Source organism: Rhinatrema bivittatum, chromosome 6 (genome assembly GCF_901001135.1).
Source record: "Rhinatrema bivittatum chromosome 6, aRhiBiv1.1, whole genome shotgun sequence".
In the NCBI taxonomy this organism is placed as follows: domain Eukaryota; kingdom Metazoa; phylum Chordata; class Amphibia; order Gymnophiona; family Rhinatrematidae; genus Rhinatrema; species Rhinatrema bivittatum.
Genome location: NC_042620.1, coordinates 162,291,345 through 162,306,588, shown reverse-complemented (window position 1 = coordinate 162,306,588; position 15,244 = coordinate 162,291,345). Strand labels below are relative to the sequence as shown.

General features: G+C 45.3%; 1 protein-coding gene across 7 annotated transcripts in view; it reads right to left on the bottom strand.

Moving 5' to 3' along the window:
* Positions 1 to 14,500, bottom strand: part of FN1 (fibronectin 1) — a 203,870-nt gene extending 189,370 nt beyond the window's left edge. For 6 of the 7 annotated variants that reach the window (XM_029606113.1, XM_029606114.1, XM_029606116.1 and 3 more), the window contains exon 1: positions 14,162 to 14,494. In XM_029606113.1, coding sequence (XP_029461973.1) covers positions 14,162 to 14,285 — 124 coding nt within the window. In that variant the 5' untranslated portion in view covers positions 14,286 to 14,494. Of the gene's footprint in view, positions 1 to 14,161 lie in introns of all 7 variants that reach the window. The other variant, XM_029606119.1, reaches the window with a different exon arrangement.
* Between the last annotated feature and the right edge of the window lie 744 nt (positions 14,501 to 15,244).

The following is a 15,244-nucleotide window of genomic DNA, read 5'->3' as shown; positions in this document are numbered from 1 at the left end:
TTGCATGTGAAAAGGGCCTTTTCGCATGCGATATCATGCAAATTAGGAGGAGGGGAGGAGTCAGGGCGGGGAGGGGCAGAGTCGGCTGTGCCGGCAGTAGCACGCCGAACAGCACCACCTTTCACGGTGGCGTTATTCGGTGCGAAAGCCGGAAGCCGGCGCACTGCGGCCCCCGAAATTGTACCACCATGGTGCAAAGTCTGCGGACTTTCGCAGGCTCGCCCCCCTTTTTCCCTGGATTCATCATTCTGTGAAAAATGATGAATCCAGGCCTTAGCTAGGTAAGTGGTGATATTCACACTTATCCAGCTAAGGGCTTGATTACATAAGAATAAGCCATATTGGGTCAGACCAAGGATCCATCAAGCCCAGCTTCCTGTCTCCAACAGTGGCCAATCCAGGCCATAAGAACCTGGCAAGTTCCCAAAAACTAAGTCTATCCCATGTTACTGTTGCTAGTAATATCAGTTACTATTTTCTAAGTCAACTTAATTAAAAGCAGGTAATAGACTTCTCCTCAAAGAACTTATCCAATCCTTTTTTAAACACAGCTACACTAACTGCACTAACCACATCCCCTGGCAACAAATGTAATTGTGTGTTGAGTGAAAAAGAACTTTCTCTGATTAGTTTTAAATGTGCCCCATGCTAACTTCATGGAGTGCCCCCTAGTCCTTCTATTATCTGAAAGAGTAAATAACAGATTCACATTTACCCGTTCTAGACCTCTCATGATTTTAAACACCTCTATCATATCCCCCCTCAGCCTTCTCTTCTCCACTAAAGCTTTTCTACCATTCTGTGTCTATGGGGAAAAAAAAAGCTTAGTAAATCAGGCACTAAGCTACCTGGATAAATTGGACCTGCTGTAAATTCAGCGCACTGCTGAATATCCCATCTAAGTCAAGTGAATAAGTTTATCAGGCTAACTTAGAGGGTCATTTTTCAAATCGCGTTAGGGTGTTATCGCCAGCAATAATGCCAAAAGCATGCGATAAATAACGCATCACAAGATATGTATGCAAATGTGAAAAATTTAGTCAAGTGGGAGGAGTATATGAAAATGAGGGGTGCTTAATGTTGCGTGCGATAGCGTAACACACACTATCATGGGATTTAATGCTGGAAATAACTATACATTTTTTTTCTAGCATTATGTTATGCATTATGCCTGAAACAGGATTTGTGATAAATATATTCAAATATTAGGAAAATGATACATATATTAGGCAACTTTTTATACCACTGTAAGAGGGGCCATTCTGAACTCGGGGTGAGGTTTTGGTGGTAGGCTAGGTTTTGGGGGGGCAATTTTACATGCACAGTCAAAGGTACAAACAGCACAGTTGCCATCTAAAGATTTTATGTGATTTGAAGTGAGGAAAGGTATAAAAAGATGAGATTTGTACAATGTACTCTTGACCTAGCTTGATGCACTCTCTTCCTAGCTGCTATCTCTCTCTCAAATAAATCTAGGGGTCAGCTAGCCTTTCAATATTGTCCTCAAGGAGTCTTAGGTTCACAGATAACCAGAATCATTAAGCCTTGACCTATTATTTTTTTTAAAGTAACCTCTATATTTTACTCATGCCACACATTGTATAATTTGAAAAAATACATCTGAAATCAATTGCCACAAGAAAAACACCAGTAACTGCAGTCCTTAAACTGTCATTCCAAACCACTCTTTTATGTACGATGTCTAGTTTATTTTACAGAAAAATGTAAACTTTTTGTTCAGTCTTTTAGACACACTACATTTCATCTTGATTGACAATTCTAAGTATATAAGCAAACTCATATCACAAATGACAAGGATACATAGCATTTAGTTATTAGTCCAACTGTACTAACCCCCCCCCTCCCCCGAAAAAAACCCAAACAAAAATTCCATCATGTACATATGATGTCAGAAATTGAATCTGAAGGCTGCTGCTAACAAGGTTGGTCTCTTTCAGTTTCCCTCCGTTGGTGGCACCTACCTCCTAGAAAAGAGCATCAGCACTTACATGGCAATTTCTGGCACTATCATGCACACCCTAAAAAAGTTATGAAAGTTTTTCCAATCTGATCTTACCCTTTTCTCCCCAACAATTTCAGAGTAAGCAAAACTTGTTGCCAATTATGCCCAAGATCCACCTCCCCATTCCCTCCCTTCCTTTATGTTTTCTGCTTCACTCTTTGCTCTCTAATGACTCACTAGAAAAATGTCTGATTCTGTTTCCTCACTTTGCTATTCCTCCTTCTCTTGTATTCCTCTTGCTCCCTTCCATTCTCTCTCTCAGCTCTCCTTCCCCCCACCCCTTGCTTTCTCTTTCAACCCTTCTCTCTCCTTATGTTTTTAAATGTGACATCGCACAGCAGTTACATCACGCGCTGGATGTGGGAAGCACATCTCTGTAGCGCCCTTGCTCATGCCTGCTCTCACAGTCTTAGTTATAAGCACTTGCATTGACAGCCAATTGGCTGTGAAAGAAACTGGAGCAGCAGCACTGCACAGAAGCATTTCCCAAACTCCCACAGCCCCCTTGCAGGGCAGTGAGCTCAAATCCACTAGGGTTAACTGAAAATACAACCCCCACAAAACTAATAGCGCTCACAACATGCAAATGTATGTTGATGGCCCTATTAGGTATTCACGCACAATTCAGTAAGTAAAATGTGCAGCCAAGCCACATATTTACTTTCAGAAATTAGCGCCTCCCAAAGGTAGGCGTTAATTTCTGCTGGCACCAGGAAAGTGCACAGAAAAGCAGTCGGAGGTCCCAAAAGTTAAAATAATTTAAAAAAATAAAAATTTAAAATCTGCTCGCAGGTTGAAAACCGGACACTCAATTTTGCCGGCGTCTGGTTTCCGAACCTGTGGTTGTCAGCGGGTTTGAGAATTGACGCCGGCAAAATTGAACATCGGCTGTCAAACCCGCTGACAACCGCCACTCCTGTCAAAAAAGAGGTGCTAGAGACACGCTAGTGTCCCTGGCGCCTCTTTTTACCGCGGGCCCTCATTTACATATGTGCCGATACTAAATTGCGTGCACAGGAGAGCGGGCACTCGCCCGCTCTCCCGCAACTTTTACTGTATCAGCCCTTATGGCAGGTTTCAACTTATATGCACCTATTTTCCACACCGGCCAGGCCTAGCCAAACTTAGCCATGAAGGCACAGACATTTCCTGATTTCCAGGGACTTTTCCACTATGTTTCTGCTGATGAGTGCTACTACAGAAGCTGTTCTTTCTGAAGCACTGTACATGCTGGCCATCGAATGCAATCCACACAGAAGACCAGAGGGGCACCAGTGGATGAATGCAGAACACTAGCAGCACATATGCAGTGGCTGAAATATAGACTCTGATTCCCAAGTACTGTAGTCTCACAGAGGCTGAGACCACAGCACAAGAGACATCGAGCCAAGCCCAGATGCCACTCTCTGGAAACACGGGTTCCTTAATACATGATGTATATACTGACGTGATTTTATATTTATGGACATGTCATTTCTTGTTTGTTTTTTACTGATTGCTGCTAACCGTGTTGATTGGCCTCTCACTTGTCTCCTCTGTCTGTAGCCTTGATGTCTCCCTTGATCTAGAGTTCTTTTGTGCTTCATTTCTGTATTTATAAATCTAAATCCTTCATAGTGTATGCTGCACCACCTGTTTCCTGCTGAGGTCCTTGTTCATGCCTTTTTCTCTTCTTTCTAATAAACATGTTCCCCATCCCCACAGACAACACTATCTCACCTAAAGTATACCTAAAGTACAACTGCTTATTTCTTCAACCATTCCTAAAAATGGAACTATATCATCAAGTGGCAGATTATGATCCACTGGGGTCTCTAGGCACAGGATTTTGGGGGCCTTTCATTGTAGATTGTAATAGACCAGTGAGGATGACTTCAGTGCCTGGAAAAATCATGGAAAATGTTATAAAGAATAAAATCACAAAACATTTAGACAGACATGGTTTAATGGGACACAACCATGCATGGATTTACCCAAGGGAAGTCTTGTCTCACAAATCTTCTACATATTTTTGAAGGGGTGAATAAACATGGGGACAAAGGTGAACCTGTAGATGTGGTATATTTGGATTTTCAGAAGGCATTTGACAAAGTCCCCCATTGAGAGCCCTCTAAGAAAACTAAAAAGTCATGGGAAAAGAGGTGATATCCTTTTGTGGATTGCAAACTAGTTAAAAGACAGGAAACAGAGAGTAGGATTAAATGGTCTGTTTTCACAGTGGAAAAAGGTAAGGGTGTGCATTCGTTTTCGACATATTGGCAATCCGCAACGTATATATCCCTATTCGTTGTATTTGTGGGGTCATGAAACGTATGGTGAACCCCCACGAATACAACATATATAACGAATAAACCCCCCACCCTCCTGACCCCCCCCCCAAGACTTACCAAAAGTCCCTGGTGGTCCAGCGGGGTCCTGGAGCAATCTCCTGCACGCAGGCTGTCGGCTGCCGGTATTCAAAATGGCGCCGATAGCCTTTGCCCTCACTATGTCACAGGGGCTACCGGTGCCATTGGTCGGCCCCTGTCACATGGTAGGAGCAGAAGATGGCACCTGCCGTCCTCTGCAAGGCAGAGGCGGGTCTCTTCAGTACTCTCTGCACGGTCCTCATCATCGGCTAAGGCAGCAGGCTAAGGTGGCAGGCAAGGCAGAGTCCAGTATCCAAAGCAGAAATCAATGCAAGGCAAGCAAAGCAGGAGACACACCAAGCTGGACCTATTGCAAGGCACTGGCAATCCTTCAGAAGCCTCCTTATTTAGTCCTGGGTGTAGAAGTGGTTTCTGGGAGCCTGGAACTACTTCCTGTTGCTGCTCCTATAAGTGGGGGAAGGAGCCAAGAGCCTGTGTCAGATTGGGGCTAAGGCTAAGCAACAGGAAGTAGTTCCAGGCTCCCAGGAACCACTTCTTCACCCAGGACTAAATAAGGAGGCTTCTGAAGGATTGCCAGTGCCTTGCAATAGGTCCAGCTTGGTGTGTCTCCTGCTTTGCTTGCCTTGCGTTGATTTCTGCTTTGGATACTGGACTCTGCCTTGCCTGCCGCCTGCCTCTGACCCTGCTTTGGATACTGGACTTTGTCTCTTTGCTGCCTGCCTTGACTCTGGACTGTCTATACCACTGCCCTGCTGGTAACTCCAGCTGCCGGCTCTGAGGTCCATCTCCCGCTGATGAGGAACCATGGTAAGCCTTTCTACCTTGTCATTGCGGCCCAAGGGTTCACCGATTCATTGAATCATAACAGATTGCAAGGCCATGAACCCGATGAACCTCTTCGGTCTGCAGGCTATTCCAGGCCTAGCATTAAAGATACAGCAGTGGCAACAATGCCTGGACTCCCTGGCAGCATTTCTGCAACGTCTGAACTCTCGGCTAGACGCTTCTGGGCCCTCCAGTGGACCACCTACTGTTCCGGCACACAATACCTCTCCTGTGCAGCTACCAGTCCCTCCCTGGTATGCAGGTAATCCAGGACAATGCCGAGGTTTTCTTAACCAATGCTCAATGCACTTTTCACTGCAACCCGCACAGTTTCCTTCAGATTCAGTTAAAACCACCTTTATACTGTCCTTGTTAGACGGCAAGGCTCTGACCTGGGCATCTCCATTATGGGAAAAAGGAGATCCCATTCTTAAGGACCTTCAACGTTTTCTCCAAGTTTTTAAACGCACCTTTGATGATCCTGGGCATTTGGTGGCCAGCGGGTCAGACATTCTTCATTTACGCCAAGGTAGTCGTTCGTTATCCGATTACGCCATTGAATTTTGGACAATGGCTACTGAATTGAATTGGCGAAAGGACAGTTTACGAAGTATTTTTTTGGAAGGACTAGCCACTTGCATCAAAGATGAGTTAGCTGCTCAAGATCTCCCTGACTCTCTGGATGATTTGATTGATCTAGCAGGCAAAATTGATCGACGCCTTCAGCAACGTGTCAGAGAATTGCGCAGACCACATAGACCAATCACTCTTGCACCATCCTTCTCTCGGCCTCTGACGAGTTCTCAACCAATGGCTATGAACCTTCAGCTGGAAGAACCAATGCAACTAGGGAGGAGTCCTTTAACGACTGAAGAAAGATGGTGTTGCCGAACTCAAGGTTTATGTTTATACTGTGCTGGCAAAGGACATTTTTTGGCCAATTGACCCGAGAAATGGGGAAACTCCAGAGCCTAGAACCAACAGGGGAGATGGTTCTCGGTTGTACCGGCTCTTCTCCCCATCTCATCCTTTGGTAACGATAATTCAAAACCAGCAAGAATTCTCGACATTAGCCCTTCTGGATTCCGGGGCAGGGGGAAATTTCATTATGAGTAATCTGGTCGAACACCTTGGTCTACCTACCATGCCACGAGATACACCTTTGATACTTTCTTCAATATCAGGAGACCCACTCCCTGGACCAATCCTTCAGACTACTCTTCCACTGCACCTAAGGACTGGTATACTACATATGAAAGAGATTTCTCTTCACGTCATTGACAAAGCCATTCAACCGGTCATTTTAGGAATGCCTTGGCTCCAAAAACATTCCCCTGCGATCAACTGGGAAACACTTCAGTTAACCAAATGGAGCTCACATTGTCAACAGCAATGCCTTCTTCCAGTGACACGTCCTCTTACTGTATTTCTTGCTACCACCTCAGGAGACCTCCCTTCACAATATGCCAGTTTCGCTGATGTATTTTCAAAAGAAAATGCAGAAATTCTTCCTGAACATAGACAATTTCATTGTGCCATCAACCTTCTTCCCGGGACCATACCTCCTCGGGGAAGGGTATATCCGCCATCTCTCCATGAAACTCAAGCCATGGCCCAATATATCCAGGAGAATTTAGACCTGGGATTCATTTGCCCATCTACTTCACCAGCTGGAGCTGTTTTTTTTTCTTCGTGGCCAAGAAAGATGGAACACTACGGCCTTGTATAGATTATCGAGGATTAAATGCCATAACCAGGGAAGATCGCTACCCATTGCCTCTCATTCCTAAATTATTGGACCTGTTACAGGGCGCCCAAGTGTTTACAAAACTTGATCTACGAGGGACGTATAACTTAATCCGCATCAGGCCAGGTGACGAATGGAAGACTGCGTTTAATACTCGGAATGGACATTTTGAATATTTAGTAATGCCTTTCGGACTGTGTAATGCACCTGAAGTCTTTCAGTCCATGATGAATGAAATTTTTCGGGATCTATTATATAATAAAGTAGTAGTCTATCTGAATGATGTGTTGATATTCTCCCGAGATCTGCAGTCTCACCGCAGTGATGTCCAACAAGTACTGCAACGCTTGCGAGCCCACAAGCTCTATGTAAAATTGGAAAAATGGATTTTTGAAGCAGAGTCCTTGCCTTTTTTAGGATACATTATCTCCAATACCAGGTTCCAAATGGATCTGGATAAAGTGGCCTGCATCCGGGAATGGCCCCAGCCTTCCGGTCTGCGCTCCCTTCAACGATTTTTGGGTTTCACCAATTTTTATAGACACTTCATTCCTCATTACTCTCAATTAGTTGCTCCATTGACCGCACTAACTCGCAAAGGAGCCAATACCAGAGAGTGGTCTGTGGAGGTGTTGGATGCTTTTTCCAGGCTTAAGAAGACCTTCCTTTCTGAAACCTGCCTTTATCACCCGGATCCTGCACATCCTTTTGTCTTGGAAGTAGATGCCTCTTCCACTGCCGTTGGGGCTGTCTTGGGTCAAATTTCCACTAAGGGGGTTTTTCACCCTGTTCCTATTTTTCTTGTAAATTTTCCCCAGCTGAAAAAGGATATGGTATCGGAGATAAGGTGCTCCTGGCCATAAAACTAGCTTTTTAGGCTTGGCAACAATGGTTGGAGGGAGCTCAACATACTATTACAGTCTATACTGACCATAAGAATCTAGAACATCTCCGCCAAGCCCAATGTCTAAACCCCTGTCAAGCGCGCTGGTCCTCATTTTTTAACCGTTTCGATTTCCTGGTGAAATACAGGCCAGCCACCAAAAATGTCAGCGCAGACTCTCTCTCTCTCGCACTTCTGAGGCCGAAGATCTTCCAGACCCACCAAGGTTCATTATCAACCCAGCATGAATCCTGATGGCCACTACCCATGTAGTTCCCCCAGGGAAGACTGTCGTTCTAACCCGGTTACGACAACACTTGTTGAAATGGGGCCATGATTCTAAAGTAGCAGGACACCCAGGCCGAGCTCGAACTTTCTCACTCCTCAGAAGATATTATTGGTGGCCACAGATGTACCAGGATGTGAAAGCCTATGTAGACTCGTGCCCAACCTGTGCCCGGCAGAAAACTCCAGTTGGACATCCTTGGGGCTTATTACAACCTCTGCCAGCACCCAAGAAGCCTTGGACTCATAATGCCATGGATTTTGTGGTGGAATTACCTGCTTCCAATAGTAATCGAGTAATTTAGGTGATCATTGACCGTTTTTCTAAAATGGCCCACTGTATCGCTCTCCCAACACTACCTTCTACTCCAGAATTGTCCAAATTGTTTACAAAACACATTTTTCGATTACATGGACTACCTCACCATATTGTGTCCGATCATGGAACCCAGTTCACAGCCAAATATTGGCGGACTTTGCGCAACAAATTTGGGGTTAAACTAGATTTTACCACAGCCTACCATCCCCCAGGCCAATGGGCAAACCGAATGAACTAACCACACCTTAAAAACTTTTTAAAGAGCTTTTGTGAATGAATGACAAGATGATTGGACCAACCTTCTCCCATGGGCAGAATTCTCCCATAACAGTCATGCCAATGCAGCTACGGGATCCTCCCCTTTTTTCTGTGTCTATGAGATACAACCACTCCCTCCCCTTCCAATACCATTATCCGTGCCGTCCCCAGCTGCTCAGATGACAGCACAGGATCTCCATGTGCTATGGACTCAGATTGAAACCATGATCAGCAAAGCTGCCCAGAGAACAAAGAATACTACAGACAAGCATCAGCAGCCAGCACCTCACCTTAAGGGTGGAGAAAAGGTTTGGCTTAGCACTCGCAACCTATATCTACGTGTGCCTTCCAAAAGGCTTGCCCCTCGCTACGTGGGTCCTTTTCCAATCTTGAGACAGGTCACTCCTGTCACCTATCAACTACGTCTTCCTCCATCTTTTAAAATCCATAATGTTTTCCATGTTTCGCTTTTGAAACCAGTGATACTGTCATGGCCTGCACGAAAACCGCCCACTCCCCAGGAAATCTCCACGGAGGAGGAGGAGACGTACCAAGTCAGAGAGATCCTGAATGTCCGCCATCATAAGAGACATTGGAATATCTCATAGCTTGGGAGGGGTATGGCCCAGAGGAAGATTCGTGGGAGCCCATGAAGAATATACTCGACAAAACACTCCTTGTGGATTTTCATGCCAATCACCCAGAGAAAACTAGGCCTCCTGGAAGGGGTCTTAAAGGAGTGGGTACTGTTGCGATTGGCGGGGGCCGACACCCACAGCCAACCACACCTACCGGCAGTGGCAGAGGCGGGTCTCTTCGGTGCTCTTTGCACAGTCCTCATCATCGGCTAAGGCAGCAGGGAGTCAGCAGCATGGCTCCCGCAGGGGCAGCCTTAGCCCCAATCTGACACAGGGGCTTGGCTCCTCCCCTCACTTATAGGAGCAGCAACAGGAAGTAGATCCAGGCTCCCAGGAACCACTTCCTCACCCAGGACTATATAAGGAGACTTCTGAAGGATTGCCAGTGCCTTGCAATAGGTCCAGCTTGGTGTGTCTCCTGCCTTGCATTGATTTCTGCTTTGGATACTGGACTCTGCCTTGCCTGCTGCCTGCCTCTGACCCTGCTTTGGATACTGGACTTTGCCTGCCTCTGACCCTGCTTTGGATACTGGACTCTTCCTTGCCTGCCCCCTGCCTCTGACCCTGCTTTGGATACTGGACTTTGCCTTGCCTGCCGCCTGCCTCTGACCCTGCTTTGGATACTGGACTTTACCTTGCCTGCCGCCTGCCTCTGACCCTGCTTTGGATACTGGACTTTGCCTTGCCTGCCGCCTGCCTCTGACCCTGCTTTGGATACTGGACTTTACCTTGCCTGCCGCCTGCCTCTGACCCTGCTTTGGATATTGGACTTTACCTCGCCTGCCGCCTGCCTCTGACCCTGCTTTGGATATTGGACTGTCTCTTTGCTGCCTGCCTCGACTCTGGACTGTCTATACCACTGCCCTGCTGTTAACTCCGGCTACCAGCCCTGAGGTACATCTCCCGCCGACGAGGAACCATGGTAAGCCTTTCAACCTTGTCATTGCGGCCCAACGGTTCACCGATTCATTGAATCGTAACACTATGGAAGTGAAGTTTCCCTAATCTTGGTGAACACCCCAAGCACATGCCTTCTGTGCCAGTTGGGTATTCTGGCACCAACATCACCACAGTCTTTAGAGAACTCCAACAGCAAGCCAGCTTTCAAAGTCTAGGTCAAAGTTGCTTTCATTTTCAAAATCCATCACAGACGTGTACCTATACATTTATGCATAATCCTCTCCATTTCTTGCATTCTTCTAACTCTTACTTTCTTTCTGTGCCACTGCAAGATCTTCATGTAAGTGGTCATGACAAATGTTGTTAGGTTGAAGGACCTAAATATGTATACTCTGGAGGTGAGGAGAAGCAGAGGAGATATGAGACAGACCTTCAGATACTTGAAAGGTTTTAATGATGCACGATCAACAACAAACCTTTTCCACTGGAAAGAATCCAATAGAATTAGGGGTCATGAAATGAAACTCTGGGGAGGATGACTCAGAATCAATGTCAGGAAATACTTCTTCACAGAGAGGGGCTGGACACCTGGAATGTCTTGCCAGAGGAGGTGGTGAAGGCAAAAACTGCAAGATTTCAAAAGGGCATGGGATAAACACTGTGGACCCCTAAAGGCAAGGGGGGGGGAATAAACTAAGAGGTTTGGGGGTAACTTGCTGGTGTGACAGATACTACCCTTAACACATATGACGTTCCATGATGGTAACTTGCTGATATGGCAGATTCTACCCTTAACAAAAAAGCCTTCATACAGTGATGCAACTCAATCATTGCTCACTGCTTCAACAACAAGGGGAAAAGGGGAATGGGATTTAGTCAAACAACAAGGACATTGAACTGTACATTCTGGGAAAACAAATAAGCATTGGGGTAACTTGCTTGATGCAGCGGTTACTACCCTTCACTAAAAGGCCTAATACTACACTTCTGATGCAACTCCAATATTGCTATCTGCTTCAACTGCAGAGGGGTAGTAAGATAATTCAACCCAAAAAGTAACCAAGAAGAACATGGGGGTAACTTGCTTGATGCGGTGGTTACTACCCTTCACTAAAAGGCCTAATACTACACTTCTGCTGCAATTCCAATATTGCTATCTGCTTCAACTGTAGGGGGGGGAGGACATTGGACTCAAACACTAACCAAGAAGAGCCCTGACCTTGGAAGACTGAGTAACTGATAAGTATGGGAAACTGGTGACTATGGGAGCTTGCTGGGCAGACTGGATGGGCCATAAGGTCCTTTTCTGCCATCACTTCTATGTTTCTATGTTCATCCACTGCCTGGAATGAACTATCAGTATATTTTCATTTCACAATCAAAGTCCCTCCAAAGACTGTCTTTCCCCCTTGCTCATGAGTGCTAGTTCTCTTGCCCTGCTAAATGTAGTATTGCATGTTAACATTTCAAGTAAATCTAGGTCAGTGGTTCCCAAACCTGTCCTCAGGGGACATCAGTCAGTTGGGTTTTCAGAATATCACAATAAATACACATGAGATAGAATGAAGTCAGTCTATGCCCGATATATGTTATGTCCCAAGGACCATTTGGGAACCAGTACTGTAATCATAAGACATTTTATGACACTTTTGTATGAAAGGTGAACAGTAGCTCACAGTTCATAGTCTGAGGATCCCTGATGGTCCATGAGGCTATCAAAGGGGGTCCATAGAAGACAGAAAAAGGTAAAAACAAAAACCCCCAAACCTGAGTTTCTTTACAACACCAATCATTTGCAGCCAGAAGCAGCAGGAGGCATGAGGATGGGGACAGCAGCTGCAGTGCAGTTCTAAAGCAGCAATAGCTGTAGTAGTGGGATAAGCAGTGCTGGAAGCTGCTGCAGCCTTGGATGCAGGATCAGCATGGCTGCATGTGCCTAATGCAGCTGGAGGCAGGAAATATGAGCAGAAGCAGTGATGACACCACAGGCAGCCTCTGGGGACCAGGAATAACAAATACAGCAGCAATAGATGAGGCCAGAGAGACAGATTAATGGTGGTGGAGAAGTAGGAAAGAATGGCAGGGCAGAAAAGGGGAAGGGAGGGATCAGAGAGACTGGTGGGATTGGGGAGAGAGAGGGTGTGGGAGAGAGAGGGTGTGGGGCTGAGGATGGGAGAGAAAAAGGTTGATGGGGCTGAAGAGAAGAGAGGACAGAAAATGTGTTGGAGACTAGCTGGGAGAGAGAGAGACTGGTGGAGAGAGGCTGGGAAGGGGAAGAGGAATGGTAAAGACAGACTAGAGATGGGGAAAAAATTCTGGGATTGGTGGGAATGGGCTTGGGGAACAAGAAGACTAGAGGGACAGGCCATGTAGGACTTAGGAGAGAGTCTAATAGTGGTGATAGTGCATGGAAGAGAGAGAATGGTGAGAATGGGCTGGGAAAGATTGGTGGGAATGGGGAGGGGGAGTGGTAAGGCTGGGAAGGACAAAAGAAGAGAGAGGGAGTGTTGGGAACTGGTTGAGACAGGCAGAGGAAAGCTGAGAAAGTGGGGGGCTGGTGCAGATGACTTTAGGGGAGAGACAAGATGACTAATGAGGATAGGCTGGGGGGGGGGGGGGGGGCGGTGGAGAAAGAAAAAAAAAAAAAAAGAGTGGTGAGGATGGACCTAGGAGTCCCTGGACTTTTGGAAGTTGATATGGGATCTGCATGACTAAAAAGGTTGGGAAGCCCAGCTATAAAAAAAAAAAAACAACCCACTGTATCATGAATAAACTTCTTGTAAGCAATATTGTCCTATTGTAATTCCTACATTACCTGTCAATAGTCCCAGATTTTGGCTTTCATTTATAAACAGGGCAAAAAAGAAAGAAACTACCACTAGCACATATATAACCATCTAAATCATTTGAAAAAAAAATGCATGATCAAATTAAATTATACTGAACATAAAATCATTAATGGGGGTATCAGAAGCTAAAAAAAAAGTAGGGATTCAATGTTATTTTTGAGTATTGAAACAAAAACACTGACCAGTACAAATGAAAGATCCTGAGACAATGAAATAGCATTGGCAAAAACTGCAGCACAGTAATATTTAGTTAAGGAAAAGTAAATTTTGTTTAGATATTTTACCCATAATTTTGAAAAAGCAATAAACAAAAACACCTAAGTAATAACAAATTGTCAAAAAATGCACTGAACTTTGTCTATTTTATCTAAAGGATTTATAAACTTTTTCTTTTTTAAATCTGGATTATAATCATGTATGGTTTAACCAGATTTTAATGTACAGAGAAACAAAACTATATGCTTGTGTCTCTTTTTATCACAAACAAGCAGAAATAATTAGATCACCAACCAATATGCTATTAAAAAAAAAGATCAAAGTGGGGAGATTCATTGCTGCATCTTAAGAGTTTACAGGAACAAAGACGTTGATTTCCATGGTCTTGCCACAAACACCCGGGCTCCACAGTGTTATACTGTCCGCTACAAAACGTGGCGATGTAACTGATCCCATCGCTGCCCCGTTTGCAGCACAATGGGAAAACGCTTTTTTTGAAACAGCCACTCAGTCTTTCCAAGCAAAGTGGGGACGCACTGAAAGTTTTATAACCTATCTGCACAAATTATACCAGTTGATAACAATTCTCTCCCCCCACCCCCCTTCCCCCGCGAGTTGTGATTAGAACAAGTCTGAAACTTTTGAGCAATAGCACCAAATCGTCAGCTCTCAGAAATTTACCAAAGAGCACAGGTACATATTTAATACCTTCCACACTCGCAAGCCATAGTTAATATTATAATAAATTAATAAACATTCTTAATACTTTTTCCAACAGTAAAGTAAGTTAGCCTTTCATTTCTGGCTATTTTATTTAAAAAAATGATTGCTGCTATAGGGACTACTCACGTTTATTCTGGTACGAATCTACAGAAGCCGCTTGCTGCGCTTGCCTTCTGTTTTTGGATACTTTGCTGAGCGCCGACCACACACACAAGGCGACCAGCAGCCCTGTCAGAGGGCTACGGAACATCTTCCCTCGAAGAGGAGGCAACCACCAAGGAAAAAAAAAACCTAGGAGAACAACTGCGATTTCACTGTATAATCTGCAGAAAAGCAACTGGCATTTCAGTATTTCTGGATGGCTCACCGCTGGCCCAAAGGGGGGAAGGGGGGACACAAGAGGGAACTGACCAAATGAACCTGCACTTACAGTGCGAGGCAGGAGCAAGCGGCAGAGCCCCGGCGCGCGAGCCTTTATATTCAGAGCGCACGAGCCAGACTCCACAGCTGGAGGCAGCTGGGCTGAGACCAGGAGGTGCTTCAAAGCTCCCACACCGCCCTCCCGCTCAGGCCGAGGGAGGGAGGGGGTGGTCCATGCTGATTCGCTCTGTCTCTGAGATGACGTCATGGGGGGGGGTTGCCTTATTCTCTGCATAAAGTTGAGAGCAGGGCAGAAAAAAAAGTTAGCAAACTTTTCAGCAGCTGCTGTGGGAAACTGAGCTTTGGGATTTTGGCAACTTTAGGGAGGGGGAGGGGGCAGTAAAGCTGTGACGAAAAGGTTAGGCTAGGGCGAGCGACAGGATAGCAGCAGTAGCAGCACACCAACGAAAAGACTTTGAGGTCTGTGCAATATAACTGAATCGTACAAGGCGACGTGATAGTTTAATATTTTAGCTTAACGATTGAAATGGGCGACTTGTCAAGCAAACTTTGTAAAGGAGCTATAACTCCCCTTCCCCATCACGGGCTTTGGGCTTTCAAATGGAAACCTGGAGGCACTTTAGACATTTAGTCACTGCAGGGTTTCATTAGCAGTGCCTGTTTTCAAAAGACATGCTGAAGAGCCAAGAAAGGCAGACTTTATAAACCTGAATAAATATGTTATAATTAACCATACAACATAGAATTATTATTTGTAATTGTCATAATATATGTGACAGAGGGTTTGGTGGAGGTTAGGTTGATATAAGTTTGGGGGTGTTATCTGGA